This window comes from Eriocheir sinensis, chromosome 64 (genome assembly GCF_024679095.1).
Source record: "Eriocheir sinensis breed Jianghai 21 chromosome 64, ASM2467909v1, whole genome shotgun sequence".
Taxonomy (NCBI): domain Eukaryota; kingdom Metazoa; phylum Arthropoda; class Malacostraca; order Decapoda; family Varunidae; genus Eriocheir; species Eriocheir sinensis.
This window is the reverse complement of record NC_066572.1, coordinates 10,103,805-10,119,272: the sequence shown is the minus strand read 5'-3', so window position 1 is coordinate 10,119,272 and position 15,468 is coordinate 10,103,805. Positions and strand designations below refer to the sequence as shown.

Genomic DNA, 15,468 nt, shown 5'->3' with positions numbered 1-15,468 from the left:
ACAGATAATAAATTGTAAGGAGAAATTTTCCTTTGTTAAAAGCTTTATTTAACCCGTCCGCTGCGATTAACACTGATTCCACTTTCCCTGGTAACCTATGCCCCCAGGTCTTTCTCTGCCTCTGTGGTGGATAGTGGAGTGTTTCCCATGTGGTATTGGTGTGCTGGATATCCCCTCCCAAGGTGCAGGACTTTACATTTTTCCTCATTGAATTGTAGCAGCCACATTTTTTTTTTTTTTTTATTTATTTATTTTCTTATTACGTCGCGGCCTATTGCGCCGGTAGGCTTCTTCCCGGTGGGGCCTGATGATTGGCCGAAGGCTTCTTCCCGGTGGGGCCTGATGATTGGCCGAAGGCTTCTTCCCGGTGGGGCCTGATGATTGGCCGAAGGCTTCTTCCCGGTGGGGCCTGATGATTGGCCAAAGGCTTCTTCCCGGTGGGGCCTGATGATTGGCCGAAGGCTTCTTCCCGGTGGGGCCTGATGATTGGCCGAAGGCTTCTTCCTGGTGGGGCCTGATGATTGGCCGAAGGCTTCTTCCCGGTGGGGCCTGATGATTGGCCAAAGGCTTCTTCCCGGTGGGGCCTGATGATTGGCCAAAGGCTTCTTCCCGGTGGGGCCTGATGATTGGCCGAAGGCTTCTTCCCGGTGGGGCCTGATGGTCGGCTCAGCCCGTTCTGGCGCAGGCGAGTGTTTATAGTGGCGCCATCTTGCATTGGCTCATGCTGCCCCCCGGAGCTCATCTTTAATCCTAGAATCTAGAGTCTGGGTTGATAGGTGGTCTTCTGGACAGCATGTGGGTAGTTTTAAGCCACTTGATGGAGGCTGAAAAATCCCAGCTTGGTGGCACCGGGCGGGGATTGAACTCACGTCCTCCTGAACGCGGCACCTTCACTCTGTCGACTCAGCCACCGCCTCCATTCCTGTAGCTTGGTGATGTCTTCTTGTAGGAAATCTGCAGTCAAGGGGTCAAACATCAGTTACTGTAGTGTGCGACATTTCCACCTATAGTCTGTTCACTTAAGTCCGACCCAAGCTGCCAACATAAACCTAAGCGTGTTTGCAAGCCGAGTGCTGATTGGCTACTGCTATGGCTTCCAAGTTTTCTTTAACCTCTGTTTGTGTTTATCTCACGCAGCACTTTCTGCTCTTCTGCACTGTGCTTACGAACACGCTTAGGTTTATGTTGTCAGCTTGGGGCAGACTTAACCCTTTCCTTGCGCGCGGTGCGGACGCAACTATCCCCTCAGGCACAGTCGGGCAGCCCAATGGGGGGTCTCTTTTAACCTCTGTATCTCAGAAACTATTCATCACAGCTAAAAACCAAAAACACCATTGGAAAGAGGAGGTCCAGATCTATAGGAGTCGGTTATGTATGCCTCTCTTGCGAACGTACATGCACGTTCAGGGTGTTGAGTGTTAACACTTACGTCGGTGCGTGCGGGATGATCAGCCGTATTGAGGGAACTGCAGACATCTTTTCTTCAGAGTCTGGCAAGGGAGTTTTGCCAGCTGCAATATTTACAACTATTTGGTCATAGAATCAGTCAGGTGATGGGTGAAGCTATGCAAAAATGCCGCTATATTGGGCAAGAACATCCACCAGTTACTCGTCCATAGATTTGCCGTGCTGGGCTGATGTGATTTTCCACCAAATTTGGTGGAGAATCCACTCAATTGGCAATCCTGTGTTGTGAGAATTAGTGTTGGAACACTCTCATACGCGGGAGATTTGAGCGCGGGTGGAGCTCGCAGCGAGGGTTTAGCACCACCAGCAAATACGCCTAACACTCGCTGTGAGCGTTTAGCAATGAAAGGGTTAAGTGAGCAGATTATAGTACAGCTACAGACAGGGATATTGATTCACCTGACTATGAAACTGTGATTCAGGAACTCAACACCTCCTTGTCCCACAGCAAGTGTCCTCTCCTCTTCCCCTCTCTTCTCCTCCCCCCTCCCCTCTCTCCACTCTCCTACCCCTTGAGACTTGCAGTGCAGAAGGAGGCTACCACATCACTGCCAGCATAGAGTAAGGTGCAGGAGGAAGCAGGTATACATTACAAGAGGTCTCGCCAAGACTCGTGAATCAGTGGTAAGGAAGCTCTCTGTGTCTTGGTGCAGATCCCGCCCCAGCTGCTGGACACCATTCAGTTCCCCGAGGAGTACATGGGAGCCCTGCGAATCACAATGATGGCGGTAGACATCCGGAAGTGCTTCAAGCTGATCTTTGAGGACGACACGTTTAGGCAGGTGGATCTCTTCAACCCTAGTGAGTATTTTTATGTATTTACTTATTTATGTGTCTTGTGTTTCACCTGTGGCACTGGTAGGCTTTCTTGGTGGGGCCTGGTGGTTAGCCCCAGTCTTTTATGGTGCAGGCAAGTGTTTATAGTGGTGCCTTCTTGCCTGACTCGTGATGCCCCTTGGAGCTCATCTTTGATCCTCTTTTTGGGGGAAGCTAGAATCCAGGTTGATAGGTGGTCTTCAGGACAGCATGTGGGTAGTCTGAGGCCACTCGGCGATGACTGAAAAGTGTCAGCCTCCACCTCCTCGGCAGCAAGGGTCTCCAAGAGCTTGATCACACAAACCATCACCATCACTGTCAGCCATTACTAGTCTGCCGCAGAACAAAGACCTTTCCCAAAGCTCTCCACCCTCTCTCTGTTAGTGCACACCATTCTACTCTGGCAAATGCTCTCATCTTGTCTCCAGCTGGCCCTCTGCCTGCCCTGGCTCATCTTAATGTCTCTGGGTTGGCACTGTTATCAAAGGTATCATACCAATGCCCAAGAAATGTTAAGAGAAGTCAGTCCAACAAAAGACCAAGAGGAGAGATGAGATGAGAGCATTGGCCAGGCCGGGACAGAGAACACTGTGGCAGATCTTAGCAGCCTCCTGCCTGAGCTGCTTCCATTGCTGTGAGGAAGGTGTGAAGGGCAGGATAAACTACTCTCTGGAAGGTCAAAAGGGAGTTTATAAATTGCCTGGAGTCTACAGGGTGGATAAAGAATGGAAGGGTATTAACCCGGTAGCAGTGACGGCTCAAATTTATGGCTTTACCATGTAGCAGTGACGGGACAAATTTGTGGCTTTACCGTGTAGCAGTGACGGGACAAATTTGTGGCTTTACCGTGTAGCAGTGACGGGACAAATTTGTGGCTTTACCGTGTAGCAGTGACGGGACAAATTTGTGGCTTTACCGTGTAGCAGCGACGGGACAAATTTGTGGCTTTACCGGGTAGCAGTGACGGGACAAATTTGTGGCTTTACCGTGTAGCAGCGACGGGACAAATTTGTGGCTTTACCGTGTAGCAGTGACGGCTCAAATTTGTGGCTTTACCGTGTAGCAGTGACGGGACAAATTTGTGGCTTTACCGTGTAGCAGCGACGGGACAAATTTGTGGCTTTACCGTGTAGCAGTGATGGGCCAAATTTGTGGCTTTACCATGTAGCAGTGACGGGCCAAATTTGTGGCTTTACCGTGTAGCAGTGATGGGCCAAATTTGTGGCTTTACCTTGTAGCAGTGACGGCTCAAATTTGTGGCTTTACCGTGTAGCAGTGATGGGCCAAATTTGTGGCTTTACCATGTAGCAGTGACGGGCCAAATTTGTGGCTTTACCGTGTAGCAGCGACGGGACAAATTTGTGGCTTTACCGTGTAGCAGCGACGGACAAATTTGTGGCTTTACCGTGTAGCAGTGACGGCTCAAATTTGTGGCTTTACCGTGTAGCAGTGACGGCTCAAATTTGTGGCTTTACCGTGTAGCAGCGACGGGACAAATTTGTGGCTTTAGCGTAGCAGCGACGGACAAATTTGTGGCTTTACCGTGTAGCAGCGACGGGACAAATTTGTGGCTTTACCGTGTAGCAGCGACGGGACAAATTTGTGGCTTTACCGTGTAGCAGTGACGGGACAAATTTGTGGCTTTACCGTGTAGCAGCGACGGGACAAATTTGTGGCTTTACCGTGTAGCAGTGACGGCTCAAATTTGTGGCTTTACCGTGTAGCAGCGACGGGACAAATTTGTGCCATGATATAAACCCTCCAAAATAGATGATACATAATCTGATCACAAATGCTTCGATATATATTATGAAATGGTTTGTGTGAGGGTGATTTTTTCTCATTTTTCTCGCTTAGAGGGACCATTAAGAAACATGATCCCTGCTGCTACCGGGTTAAGGCTGTCAGTCAGTCTTCTGGGGCTGAAAGCTGCATAAGAAACTCACACAGTTCATACAACATCTTGCAGTACAGTTTACTTGGTGTGTGTTCTTATCTATTTTGTTTAGAACATAAGGAGTCTGCAAGAGGCTGGTTGGCCTACACAAGACAGCTCCTGTAAGCCTAACCCCACGTAACCTCACTATCCATAAATGTATCCAACCTCTTCCTAAATGTATCTGTGTGGCTAAGTAAAGGCAACCCAGGTGTATGTTAGCGGGCTCTTTTTTTGTACTTTTTTGTTGCCCTTGAGCCGTGTCCTTTGATGTAAAAACACCTTCCCATGGGTGTCATACTATAGTTGTGCCTTCATCAACAATGCCGTCGCTGTTGGCACCGTAATCCCACTGCTACAGTTTGTATTGTGTCGCCGGGTGTAAGTTCTGTAATATTTCACTGCTGTTTGTTTCAGAGCCTAAGAGGAGCAGGAGATTCTTCGCACTGATCTATGACTTCTTGGTGTTCACGGACAGCGTGTTCAAGGAAGTGGAGGAGCGGGAAGAAAAGGTAATGTGGAGACCTCGTTATTTTGCAAAGCCGTACAGAGTTAGAGCAGAGAGCACAACAAAGTGTAGGATAAGGTTAGGGGAGGAGAGAGTGGAGGAGGTGACTGAGGTGAACCACCTGTCTGGGACAGTTGTATGTAAGCATGGAAGGTGAGGTGCCTACATACAACTGTCCCTAAATATTTCACCTCAGTCACCTCCTTCACGGGGACTGTTGCCGAGTGCTTCCTGCCAGGCCAGTTTCTTTACTCTCAGGGTGGCTGCTGTGTGTACAGATGTGGAAGGATTCTTATGGGGAACTTTCATATGGATTGGACATACAATTTATGAGAGAATGCAAAGAAAATAAACTATTTGAAAACTATTAATGTGATAGGCTCACTTAATTTCAGTCAGTTATATTGACAGAAGTATACATACCATTAGGTTGATGGTTTTCATTAAAGAACATTTTGAATCTTCTTTATATTTTGAGGTTCAGAATTGTGTTTGTTTTTGACATAAACATTCATGACGGGCTGCTCCAAGGGCCATGCAGGTGGGCGGCAGCGCTGTGCCACCCTCCCCTCGCTGCGGGGGACTGGCTGCCTCCATTTGTTCCTTTTAGGGGCTGTGAGGCAAAGTACTACCATACATTATTTTAGTAATCCAGATAATTTTGTACGAAAATATAGTTGAGGAGAAACCATTGCTCATCTTGCTCTATTAAGGCAGTGTCATACTGGCCGTTTTCCTCCAACCATTGGGTGTGGGCAACCATGGTTGCTTGTACACTCAACTGGGAGGCTGGGAGGTTTGGGATATGAGCAACCGTGCAGCTGTGTGTAAACAATGGTAGTGGCTGAGGAGCAGAAGAAGTAGTGGAGATGGCCCACCAAGAGAATGGTGGAGTGGATTGGCAGCGGCTTTGTCTACGCGATAGAGAACTCCCCGTGCTGTGGGACCACACACATGAAAACTCCGCCAAAGAGAATTAAAAAAGATGTGAATGGTTCATGCTTGCTGCTGCTCCTCCCTCACTCTGGTGTCTTGCTTGGATATGAGTGGGGCACCATTTCCAATAGTTAACAAAACTCTTCCTTCTCCATTCATACGCCTCCGTGGTCTAGTGGTCAGCGTGCCTGGCTACTACTCTGCGGGCTTGGGTTCAAATCCCGGCCCGGGCAGTCAGCGTGCAGCTCACCCAGCTGTTCATCCTCCCCCTCGGGCTGGTGGATAAATGGGTACCTGGGGACACCTGGGGAAGGTAAACTGTGGTAACCTGGATGTCACACTGGCCCTGTGTACCGTGGTGACGGGCTCCCTCCCACCACAGACTCAAGGGCCACAGTGAGGGAGATGAGCACTGAGGCCATGCGCAGCTGTAGCTTGTGCCCCCGACCTCACCTTTACCTTCCTTTCTCCATTCGACAAAAATTGTAGAATGACTCAGTTTTCACAGCACAGTTCTCTGACGAGGCTTGGGTAAACACTCCTCTTCCCATCTTTGAAGCCATGATTGTACCCACGGCCACTTCTTCCTTCCTCTCAACACTTTCCATCCGTGACGCAGACGTCGGCGTCACAGTATGGAAAGGGTCAAGAGGAAATGGAAGAGGATTAATCCTCTTCTAAACCTCTCAATCCTCCTCTAAATTCCTCTTAATCCTCTTCCATTTCCTCTTAAGAGGTTTAGAAGAGCATTAAGAGGAAATGTAAGAGGATTAAGGGGTTTAGAAGGGTCTAACCCTTTCCATACGGTGTCGGCGTCGCTGGAGTGAAGGGTTAACTGTAGCAACAAGTCCATAATTTGGGTGACAGCAGCACAAGCTGCAGCAGCCATTACTTTTGCAGTCGGCGCCACATGGATACAGACCGACTGGTTTGTTTACGTTGTGGATATGGGCAGCCGACCTTGGCCGTGTGATGCACACCCAGAAAAGTTGGAGTTACCGGTTGCTTCTACCGTCAACACAGTTGGAGGAAAAGAGCCCAGTGTGACACCGCCTTTACCTGCAAAGCAAAACTGCTCTGCTACAAACCTGGCAGCCTCAATTTCTGCTGCCAGTGATGTGTGTGTGAGCATTCTAGGGGTTTGATTGAGCCCATGTATTGACTGTGTCAAGTTGGTGTTTGGGAAAAAATAAATGCAGAATACATGTTGGTGCTTGGTGAACCGGAAACACTCGTCTGCGAGATTGTGAAGCTGTTTGGAAGACAACCTGCACCAGTACTGTGTTTTGCAGTCTGTCTGTGTCTGCTGGTGACACAGTGCTCACTGCAGAAAATGAAAGTGACTTACCATCTTTGGTCAGTGTTTTTGATAGTGTCTGTAAAAGGAGAAAGCTGAAAGTAAATGTCAACAAAAGTAAAGTGATGGTTTGTGAGCGAAGTAGAAGTGAGGTTGTAGATTTTGTATGCCCATATAGAGCGGGAATTGAATGTGAAAAAGAATGCAAAATAATTTTGAATGGTGAAGAAATGGAGGAGGTCAATGAGTTTAAGTACCTTGGATCAGTTCTGTGCAAGCATGGTGGTATGGAGGGAGAGATAAGAGAAAGGGCATTGCAAGGAAGAAGGGTGGCAGGGTCTTTGGGACGAATCATGAATGGCAGAAGTGTGAGCATGGAGGTAAAGAGGGATTTGAGAAATACAATAATAGTACCAACCCTCACATATGCAAGTGAAACGTGGGCCTGGAATGAAAGTCAGAGGTCTAGAGTGCAGGCAGTGGAAATGAGTTATTTGAGGAGTGCTTGTGGTGTGAGTAGAATGGATGGAATGAGTAATGAGAGTGTGTACGAGTTTTTGGAATGTGTCACGGGGTGAAGGGAAGAAGTGTGGAGTGGTGGAAGAAGTGAAGCCACAGACTTTAAAGTGGTTTGGCCACATGGAGCGAATGGAGGAGAGTAAGATGACCAAAAGGTGTATGTGAGTGAGATAGAGGAGGAATGCTAGAGGACGACCTCCAGTGAAATGGAGAGATAGGGTGCAAGAGTACGTTAGGGAGAGGGGAAAGATCCTTGAGGGACTTTGAGCAGGCAAGGAGGGAGTGTCTGGATAGAGAAAGTTGGAAGCTCTTCTGGTGTGGCCATCCCTGGTGGGAGCTCCTAGGAGCAGGCGTCGATGAAATGATGATGATCTGTGTCTGCAGTCACACACGTTTACGGTAGACGAGATACAAGTTTTGTAGGAATGGAATCCACGATGGGTTGATGGAAACCCAACCCCTTCATAGGCAAGCTTTCACATGAAGTATTGCCTTTTTCTGTCCATTCATTACTTCCCTTTGTGTGTGTTCTGTTCTCCACACTGTTAACTGACTGGCCTTCCCCTTGCCAGGTGGGTGCCCTCGCTGAGCAGCGGGACAAGATGAGGTCCAATATACACAATATGAATCAGAAGATCAATTAGAGGATGATGGAGAACTAAAAGAATAAGATGGCTAAGGAATAGGTAGGACTGAGTCAAAGCCTTTACCAAAATTTACTTCTCTCATATTTCACGCAGAAGCCCTCACTGAACATACCCACCGGCCACTAGAGGGCAGGTGTGTGCGTAGTTACGTAGTTGTATTTACACAGTTGTACACGAGGCTACACAAGGATACGAGGAAACTACAAGGAGCCAGCTGGTCTACACTTGGCAGCCCCTGAGGATGGGTTATTCTCCAAAGCCCTTCCCATCCATAGCTACATTTGATCTTCATTTAACCCTTTCAGCGCTATGTTGTCGCAGCGATGCTGAGCGGTCCGTGTTGGTGGAGCTAAATCACCGCCGCGAGAATTGATCTGTGTTGAATCTCCCGCTCACAATATACGTCCCAACACTATTCCACACTCCACTGTAACTTTAGTCTGAATGGTTCATGTCTTATAGTGGGTCGTCCTTGCCCGCACCACCACCTACACAACCACACCCTCACACAACAAACAGCTGCATGCCGCGTGTCACCAGAACAGGGTGCATTGCGTCTTGCCTAGTTGGCTGTCACAACCTCCAAGTGACAGGGAGAATAACATACTAAACTATACATAATATTATAGGGACAGTGGTATTGGTATGCTGGATTTCCCCTCCCAAGGTGCATGACTTTACATTTTTCTTTTTTGAATTGTAGCAGCCACTTGTTGCTCCACTCCTGTAGCTTGGTGATGTCTTCTGGTAGGAAATACGCATCCAGGGGCTGAAACTTAAGAAATAAATCCCAGACTTTTCACGGTTTCTCTTGGTAATGCAGTGATTTCAGGGTCGAAGGTCAGAGCTCACCCACACCCAGCTCCCTTTCACAGTTAGAGCGGTCAAGAACTGTTATTTAACGTGTAACTGCTTAGAGGGTTATTTATACCACACTTAGAGGTTGGATTTGTTTGTGTTGAGCTGCACCATCCTTTTGTTGGTCCACTTGACAAGCCATTTCGTTGATGTACAAGATAGTTAGTAGATGACTCAGGACTAACCTCTGTGGGATGCCACTAGTAATGCAAGTCCAGTATAGTTTATCCCCATCTAGTCACTAAGTCTAATCTAGTCACCTTGATCCTTATCCTGTATCCCAAGGCCTTCTAGGTTACTTAAGTCTTTGGTGAGTCACTTTGTCAAATGCTTTACTAATATCAAGGTATGATATCATAATTTTGTTTTGTTTTAGTGTTGTTAAGGAAGCCAAGTTTCTTGACATATTTTACACATCTAAACTTTGTCAATTTGTATTTGTCTGTGTGTGTGTGTGTGTGTGTGTGTGTGTGTGTGTGTGTGTGTTACCTAGTTGTATTTACCTAGTTCTGAAATACAGGAAAAGAGCCGCACTAGGCTCGTGCTGTCCCGTCTCCATAACACTTATTATCCAGTTTGGCTTTAAATTCATGAATTGTTTTTGCACACACAGTCTTCTCGTCAAGTCCGTTCCATGTTGTTGTGCTTCTGTATGGAAAACTGTATTTCTTGATGTCTCTCCTACAGTCGCTCTTCTTCAATTTCTTACCATTGCCTCTTGTCACACTTCTGTCACGTACCACTAGGTCTTCCCTGTCCAATTTCTTCAGTCCCTCTTGTATCCTGTACAGTGCTATTAGGTCCCCTCTCTCTCTTCTGCTCTCCAGTGTTGTTGGTCCCAATTTCTCGAGTCTTTCTTCATAAGTATGTTCTCTCAGAGTTTCCGGTAATTTAGTCGCTGCTCTTTGTATTCTTTCCAACTTTCTAATTTCTTTCTTCAATCTAGGTGACCACACTAATGCTGCATATTCCAGTCGTGGACGTATCATCGATGTCATTAGTTTCTTCACCATTTCTTCATCTAAATACGTAAATGCTGCTTTTATGTTTCTATGAAGATTGTACAGCATGTGCAGAAAGTGCTGTCGTCAAGGCGCCGCCGACAATTCTTTTCGCGTTAAGTGAAAGAGGCTCACAACTACCTTCCCGGGATCACAAGATGTTCTGACGCCTTTGCATCACTAACTGGCAACCCTCTACGCTCTCCGGGGAGCAGGCGCCAGTGTTGACAGTCACCGACAGTAGCTGCTCAGCTGCCATTTAGAGAGGTTGTACAATCGTCTGGCGTGCCAGACGAAGGCTAATGGCGCTGTCATTTTGCTTCCTTCCACCCTCTCAGTACGCCTAAAATGACTACACGCAGGGACAAACGGATTGAGGTGTTCACTTGATATAAGGCTGGTCACGATCTCCCATTTATTTCCTGTCAAACTGGTGTTGCTGAGAACAACACAGCGGCTGGTGCAGCGTTTGAAGGACGTCGGAGAGGCTACTGCACTGGCACCCCTTATCAAGTGTGGCAGGCCTCGTAAGACTACTTCTAGGACCCGTGCACTTATCTCTAGGCAGGCTGCTAAGGAACCAAGGCTGACAGCACGAGGAATCAAAGAAAAGAACCCACAGTTACTGGAACATGTATCTGTAAGGAGCGTACAGCAGCTGCTGCACGATGACCTCAGCCACAAATGTTACCGTACCCGCAAGAAGCCCCTGTTAACTGCACAGCAAAGGGAGAAGAGAGTAAAATTTTGCAAGAACTACCTAGCCTGGAGTGAGGAGGAATGGAAGACAGTGCTGTGGAGTGATGAAGCAGCCTTCACCGTGACCGGGACACCGTCATCACGAGTGTACCGCAAGCCAGGCACCGACCCCTTGGACCCCAAGCACACGTCAAAGTTTGTGAAGCACCCAGCTTCACTCATGGTGTGGGGCTGTTTCACCTACTATGGAGTTGGTGAATTAGTTATTCTTCCTGCTAATGTTAGGGTAAACCAACACAACTATTTGGAGCTATTAAGTGATGTCCTGTGCGATTCATTCGAAAAAACAAAGGCAAGAGTATTTGTGCAGGATTCTGCTCCTGCACATGTAGCAAAATCTGTGAAGCAGTGGTTGACTGATTGTGACATTCCCTTCATCAGTGACTGGCCTGGAAATAGCCCAGATATTAACCCAATAGAAAACTTATGGGGATACATGAAGAGACACCTGCATGGTATGGACACGTCATCGGTGCCGAAACTTGAGGCTGCAATCAAGCAACTGTGGGCCAGTTTTTCACTCACCCACCTGCAAAACCTTGCAACCAGTCTCCCCAAACGTCTTGAGGATATTGTAAAAAGGAAGGGCAATGCAAATAAATACTAACTGGTCCAATGATACGTATTTGTTTGTCCACCATTCTCCCAGAAAGTCATAATCAATGTTTTATTTAGGCGGCGACAACACTTTCCGCGCATACTGTATGTTTCCCCAGTTATCCGGTCTATATGTTTTCCAAAGGATAACTTGTCTGTTATGATCACTCCCAGATCTTTTTCTTCAGTTTTTCTCATGGTTCTTTCATTACTCAGAGAGTAGTTCCCCGATATTTGTCTACTGCTCTTACCAAACTCCATCACGCTACACTTCTCTGTGTTGAATGTCATTTCCCATTTGCGTGACCATTCGCTTATTATATCAAGATCTTGGCCCAGGGCTACACAGTCTTCTTCATGAGCCACCCTCCTCATTATTTTAGCATCATCAGCAAACATATTCATATAGCTTGTCACCCCTTCTGTCATGCCATTAATATAAATTACAAACATAATCGGAGCCAGCACTGATCCTTGGGGGACTCCACTGGTCACTTCCATCCAGCTTGATTTATTATTCCTGATTACTGTTCTCATTTCTCTCCTCGTCAAAAAGTCCACAATCCAATCCAATATTGAACCACCCAGACCTCCAACATGATTAAGTTTACATATTAATCGCTTGTGTGGTACTTTATCAAACGCCTTCTTTAAGTCCAGATACACACAATCTGCCCAACCGTCTCTTTCCTGTATTATATCAATTACTCTTGAATAGAAGCTGATCAGATTACTTACACAAGACCGTCCTCCTCTGAATCCGAATTGGCTATTTGTTAATATACTGTTTTCTTATAAATACTCCACCCATCTGTTGTGTGTGTGTGTGTGTGTGTGTGTGTGTGTGTGTGTGTGCATCAGTGTGTGTGTGTGTGTGTATTTACCTCTTTGTATTTACCTAGTTGTAGTTTTACAGGGCCTGTGCATTATGCTCGTGTGGTCCCGTCTCCGTGTCTGCATTTATCCAACTTATCTTTAAAGCTTTGCACACTCCTCGCTGATACTGTATCCTCGCTCAGACTGTTCCAAACCTCTACATTTCTTTGCGGGAAGCTATACTTCTTAGTGTCTCTCAAGCATCTCCCCTTTCTCAATTTTTTACTGTGTCCTCTTGTATTTCTGCTTATGTTTCCTTCTGTTAGTAGCAGTTCTTCATTATCTACTTCATCTATTTTGTTTAATAATTTATAAATTTGGATTAGGTCTCCCTTTCTCTTCTTTTGTTCCAGTGTTGTTAAGTTCATTTCCTTGAATCTTTCCTCGTATATTAATCCCTCCAACTCTGGGACCATTTTTGATGCCATCCTCTGTATTCTTTCTAGTTTCTTTATATGCTTCTTCTTATGGGGGGACCACACTACCTCTGCATATTCTAATTTTGGTCTAATCATGGTAGTGGATTAGCCTTCTCATCATGTCCTTGTCCATGTAGCTAAATGCTACTCCAATATTTCTCACCAAGTTATATGTGTCTCTAAAGATCCGATTTATATGACTCTCTGGTTGATTATCATCCCTCATCACTACTCCCAGGTCTCTCTCTTCATGCACTTTTTTTAATGTTTCACCATGTCCCATTTGGTCTATCCAGATGGGTCTTGTTTCACTTTACCCATTTCCATAACATGACATTTTTCACATTAAATTCATCTCCCAATCCATACTCCATTCCAAATTTTGTATAGGTCTTCTTGCAATATTTCACAATCTTCTTTGTTTCTTATATGTTTTGTAATTTAGCGTCGTCAGCAAACAGGTTTATGTAGCTATTAACTCCCTCAGCCATGTCATTTACATATACCAGGAAGATTATCGGTGCTAATACTGAACCCTGTGGTACTCCGCTTTCTACATTTCTCCATTCTGATTTTATGTCCTTGACCACAGTTCTCATCTCCCTTCCCATTAGGTAGCTTGCCATCCATTTTTCATATTTCCTTCAATCCTCCTTTATTTTCCAGTTTCCATAATAGTCTTGTGTGTGGAACTTTGTCAAAGGCCTTTTTCAAATCTAGATAAATACAATCAACCCATCCATCCCTTTCCTGAGTTCTGTCTATCACTCTTGAGTAAAAACTGAGTAAGTTTGTAAATTATGATCGGCCCTTTGAAATCCATATTGTTTGCTGGTAATTAACTTATGCTCTTCTAGAAATTTAGTCCACTGCTTCTTTTTTATGATTTTCTCACATATTTTGCACACAACACTTGTCAGGGATATGGGTCTGTAGTTTGAAGGTTCATCTTTCCTTCCACTGTTATATATGGGGACCACTTCAGCCCTTCTCCACTCATTGGGCACCGTACCTGTTGCTACTGAACATCTAATGATGTCGTATATTGGAACAATTAATTCATCTCTACATTTTTTTAAAATATACCCAGAAACTCCATCCGGTCCTACTGCTTTTCCCTCTTCTAGTTCTCCCAGTAATTTATGGATCTCTTCTTTGTTTACCATAATCTCTTCCATATGAACTTCTATTTTATTCTCTTGTGGCTCAATAAAGATTGTTTCTTTGGTAAAGACTTGCTGAATTTTCTATTTAATAACTCTGCCATACCTTTAGGGTCATTGACTTCCACATTCCTGTCTCTCAGTCTTTCTATTGTTTCTTTCGGTTTTAGTCTTCCCATTTATAAATCTATAAAACAACTTGGCTGTTCTTTTTGCATTTTTCCACAATATCCTTCTCCTTATCCCTTTCTTCTTTCCTTATTTTCACATATTCATTTCTCGCCATTCTGAAGTCTTCTTTGTTTCTTTGATTCTTCCTTCTTTTTTAGTCTGTGTGTGTGTGTGTGTGTGTGTGCATCAGTGTGTGTGTGTGTGTGTGTGTGTGTGTGTGTGTGTGTGTGTGTGTGTGTGTGTTTCCTCTTCTTCACCCAACCAGTATCATAACAAACTACACCTGTGCATCACTGTGTGTGTGTGTGTGTGTGTGTGTGTGTGTGTGTGTGTGTGTTTCCTCTTCTTCACCCAACCAGTATCATAACAAACTACATTTCCGGTCCAGCAGTACTGCCTTTCATTACCCATTGGCCTCCTGCTCCTCTGATGCCTGAGTACTACAACCTGACCCTTTCCTGCAGGACATGAGGAGAGTTGAAGCCAAGACGGAGGAGCTGCAGAGGTGCCAGGAGGAGAAGCTAGCTCTGAAGGCCCAGCTTGATGCACTGGGACTCTCTCTGGCCAAGCTGGACATAGCCATAAAGGACACTGAGCTCAGGACCATGGAGGTTTGTCTGAGGGAATCTTGTCTTGTCACCGAGCGAGGATATCAGAACCACGAGCGAGTCTTCTGTAATCACATATGAGTCTTATAATCACATTCTTCTAGAGTCACAAGTGAGTTCTGTAATAACTAATGAGTTTTATAATTGGGAATGACTTCTATAGTGCCCTTGAGCTGCCTCCTGTGCTGTAAGAAAAACAATGGATTGACACACTTACCGATGTCGTAGACCCACACTTATTTTGGGCTGGCGTGGACTTTAGAGTAACTTGCATGTGTGTTTTCTTTAAGGTTGTATCAGTGACATCTCAAGCAATGGACGTCTTTCTCTTTTGATCTTGCGGCGCCCTTGTCCTTAAGCCGCGAATTTTGATAAATCAACCGCTTTGGTGCGAATCGCCCTAACTCCCTTATTTCTGGGGCTTCAGAAAAGTTATTGGTATCACTTGACGGCAAAATGCAAGGGCTATATTTTATAATTAGCAACTGGGCTTAAAAAATTGACTCAAAAGGGTCAAAAATCGAATAAATTCGCAAAAAACAAAAAAAAAAATGTATTTTTGAGTTCCCAACCTTGAAACCCACTCATTTTTTGAGAATTTCAAAAAAGTTATTTAACAAATGATTTAGCCCTGCCAATGTGCTTTCCAAAATGGTGAACGTTTCCCTGCTCCCAGTAGTTTGGTCGCCAGAGCTCCAAACGTAAACCTTGATCCACACCCACCATCACCACCCTGTTGATGCGTCACTGGTCGCCACCGCCGGCTTGATCCTCGTTATACCGGCGGTACTAGGCACGCATCCAGCACCCCGTCACCTTACTGCACCCACACCTCACTGCCACCTGTCGTCCTCGTCCATGTAGCTATCCAGTCTACTCTTAAAACAAAC

At 45.7% G+C, this 15,468-nt stretch overlaps 1 protein-coding gene across 1 annotated transcript in view; it reads left to right on the top strand.

The window, feature by feature from the left end:
- LOC126987458 (paramyosin-like) overlaps window positions 1-15,468 on the top strand; it is a 55,151-nt gene that overhangs the window by 28,125 nt on the left and 11,558 nt on the right. The window contains exon 6 of the mRNA XM_050844424.1: window positions 14,435-14,581. Within this exon, the coding sequence (XP_050700381.1) occupies window positions 14,435-14,581 (147 nt within the window). The remainder of the gene's footprint in view (window positions 1-14,434; window positions 14,582-15,468) is intronic.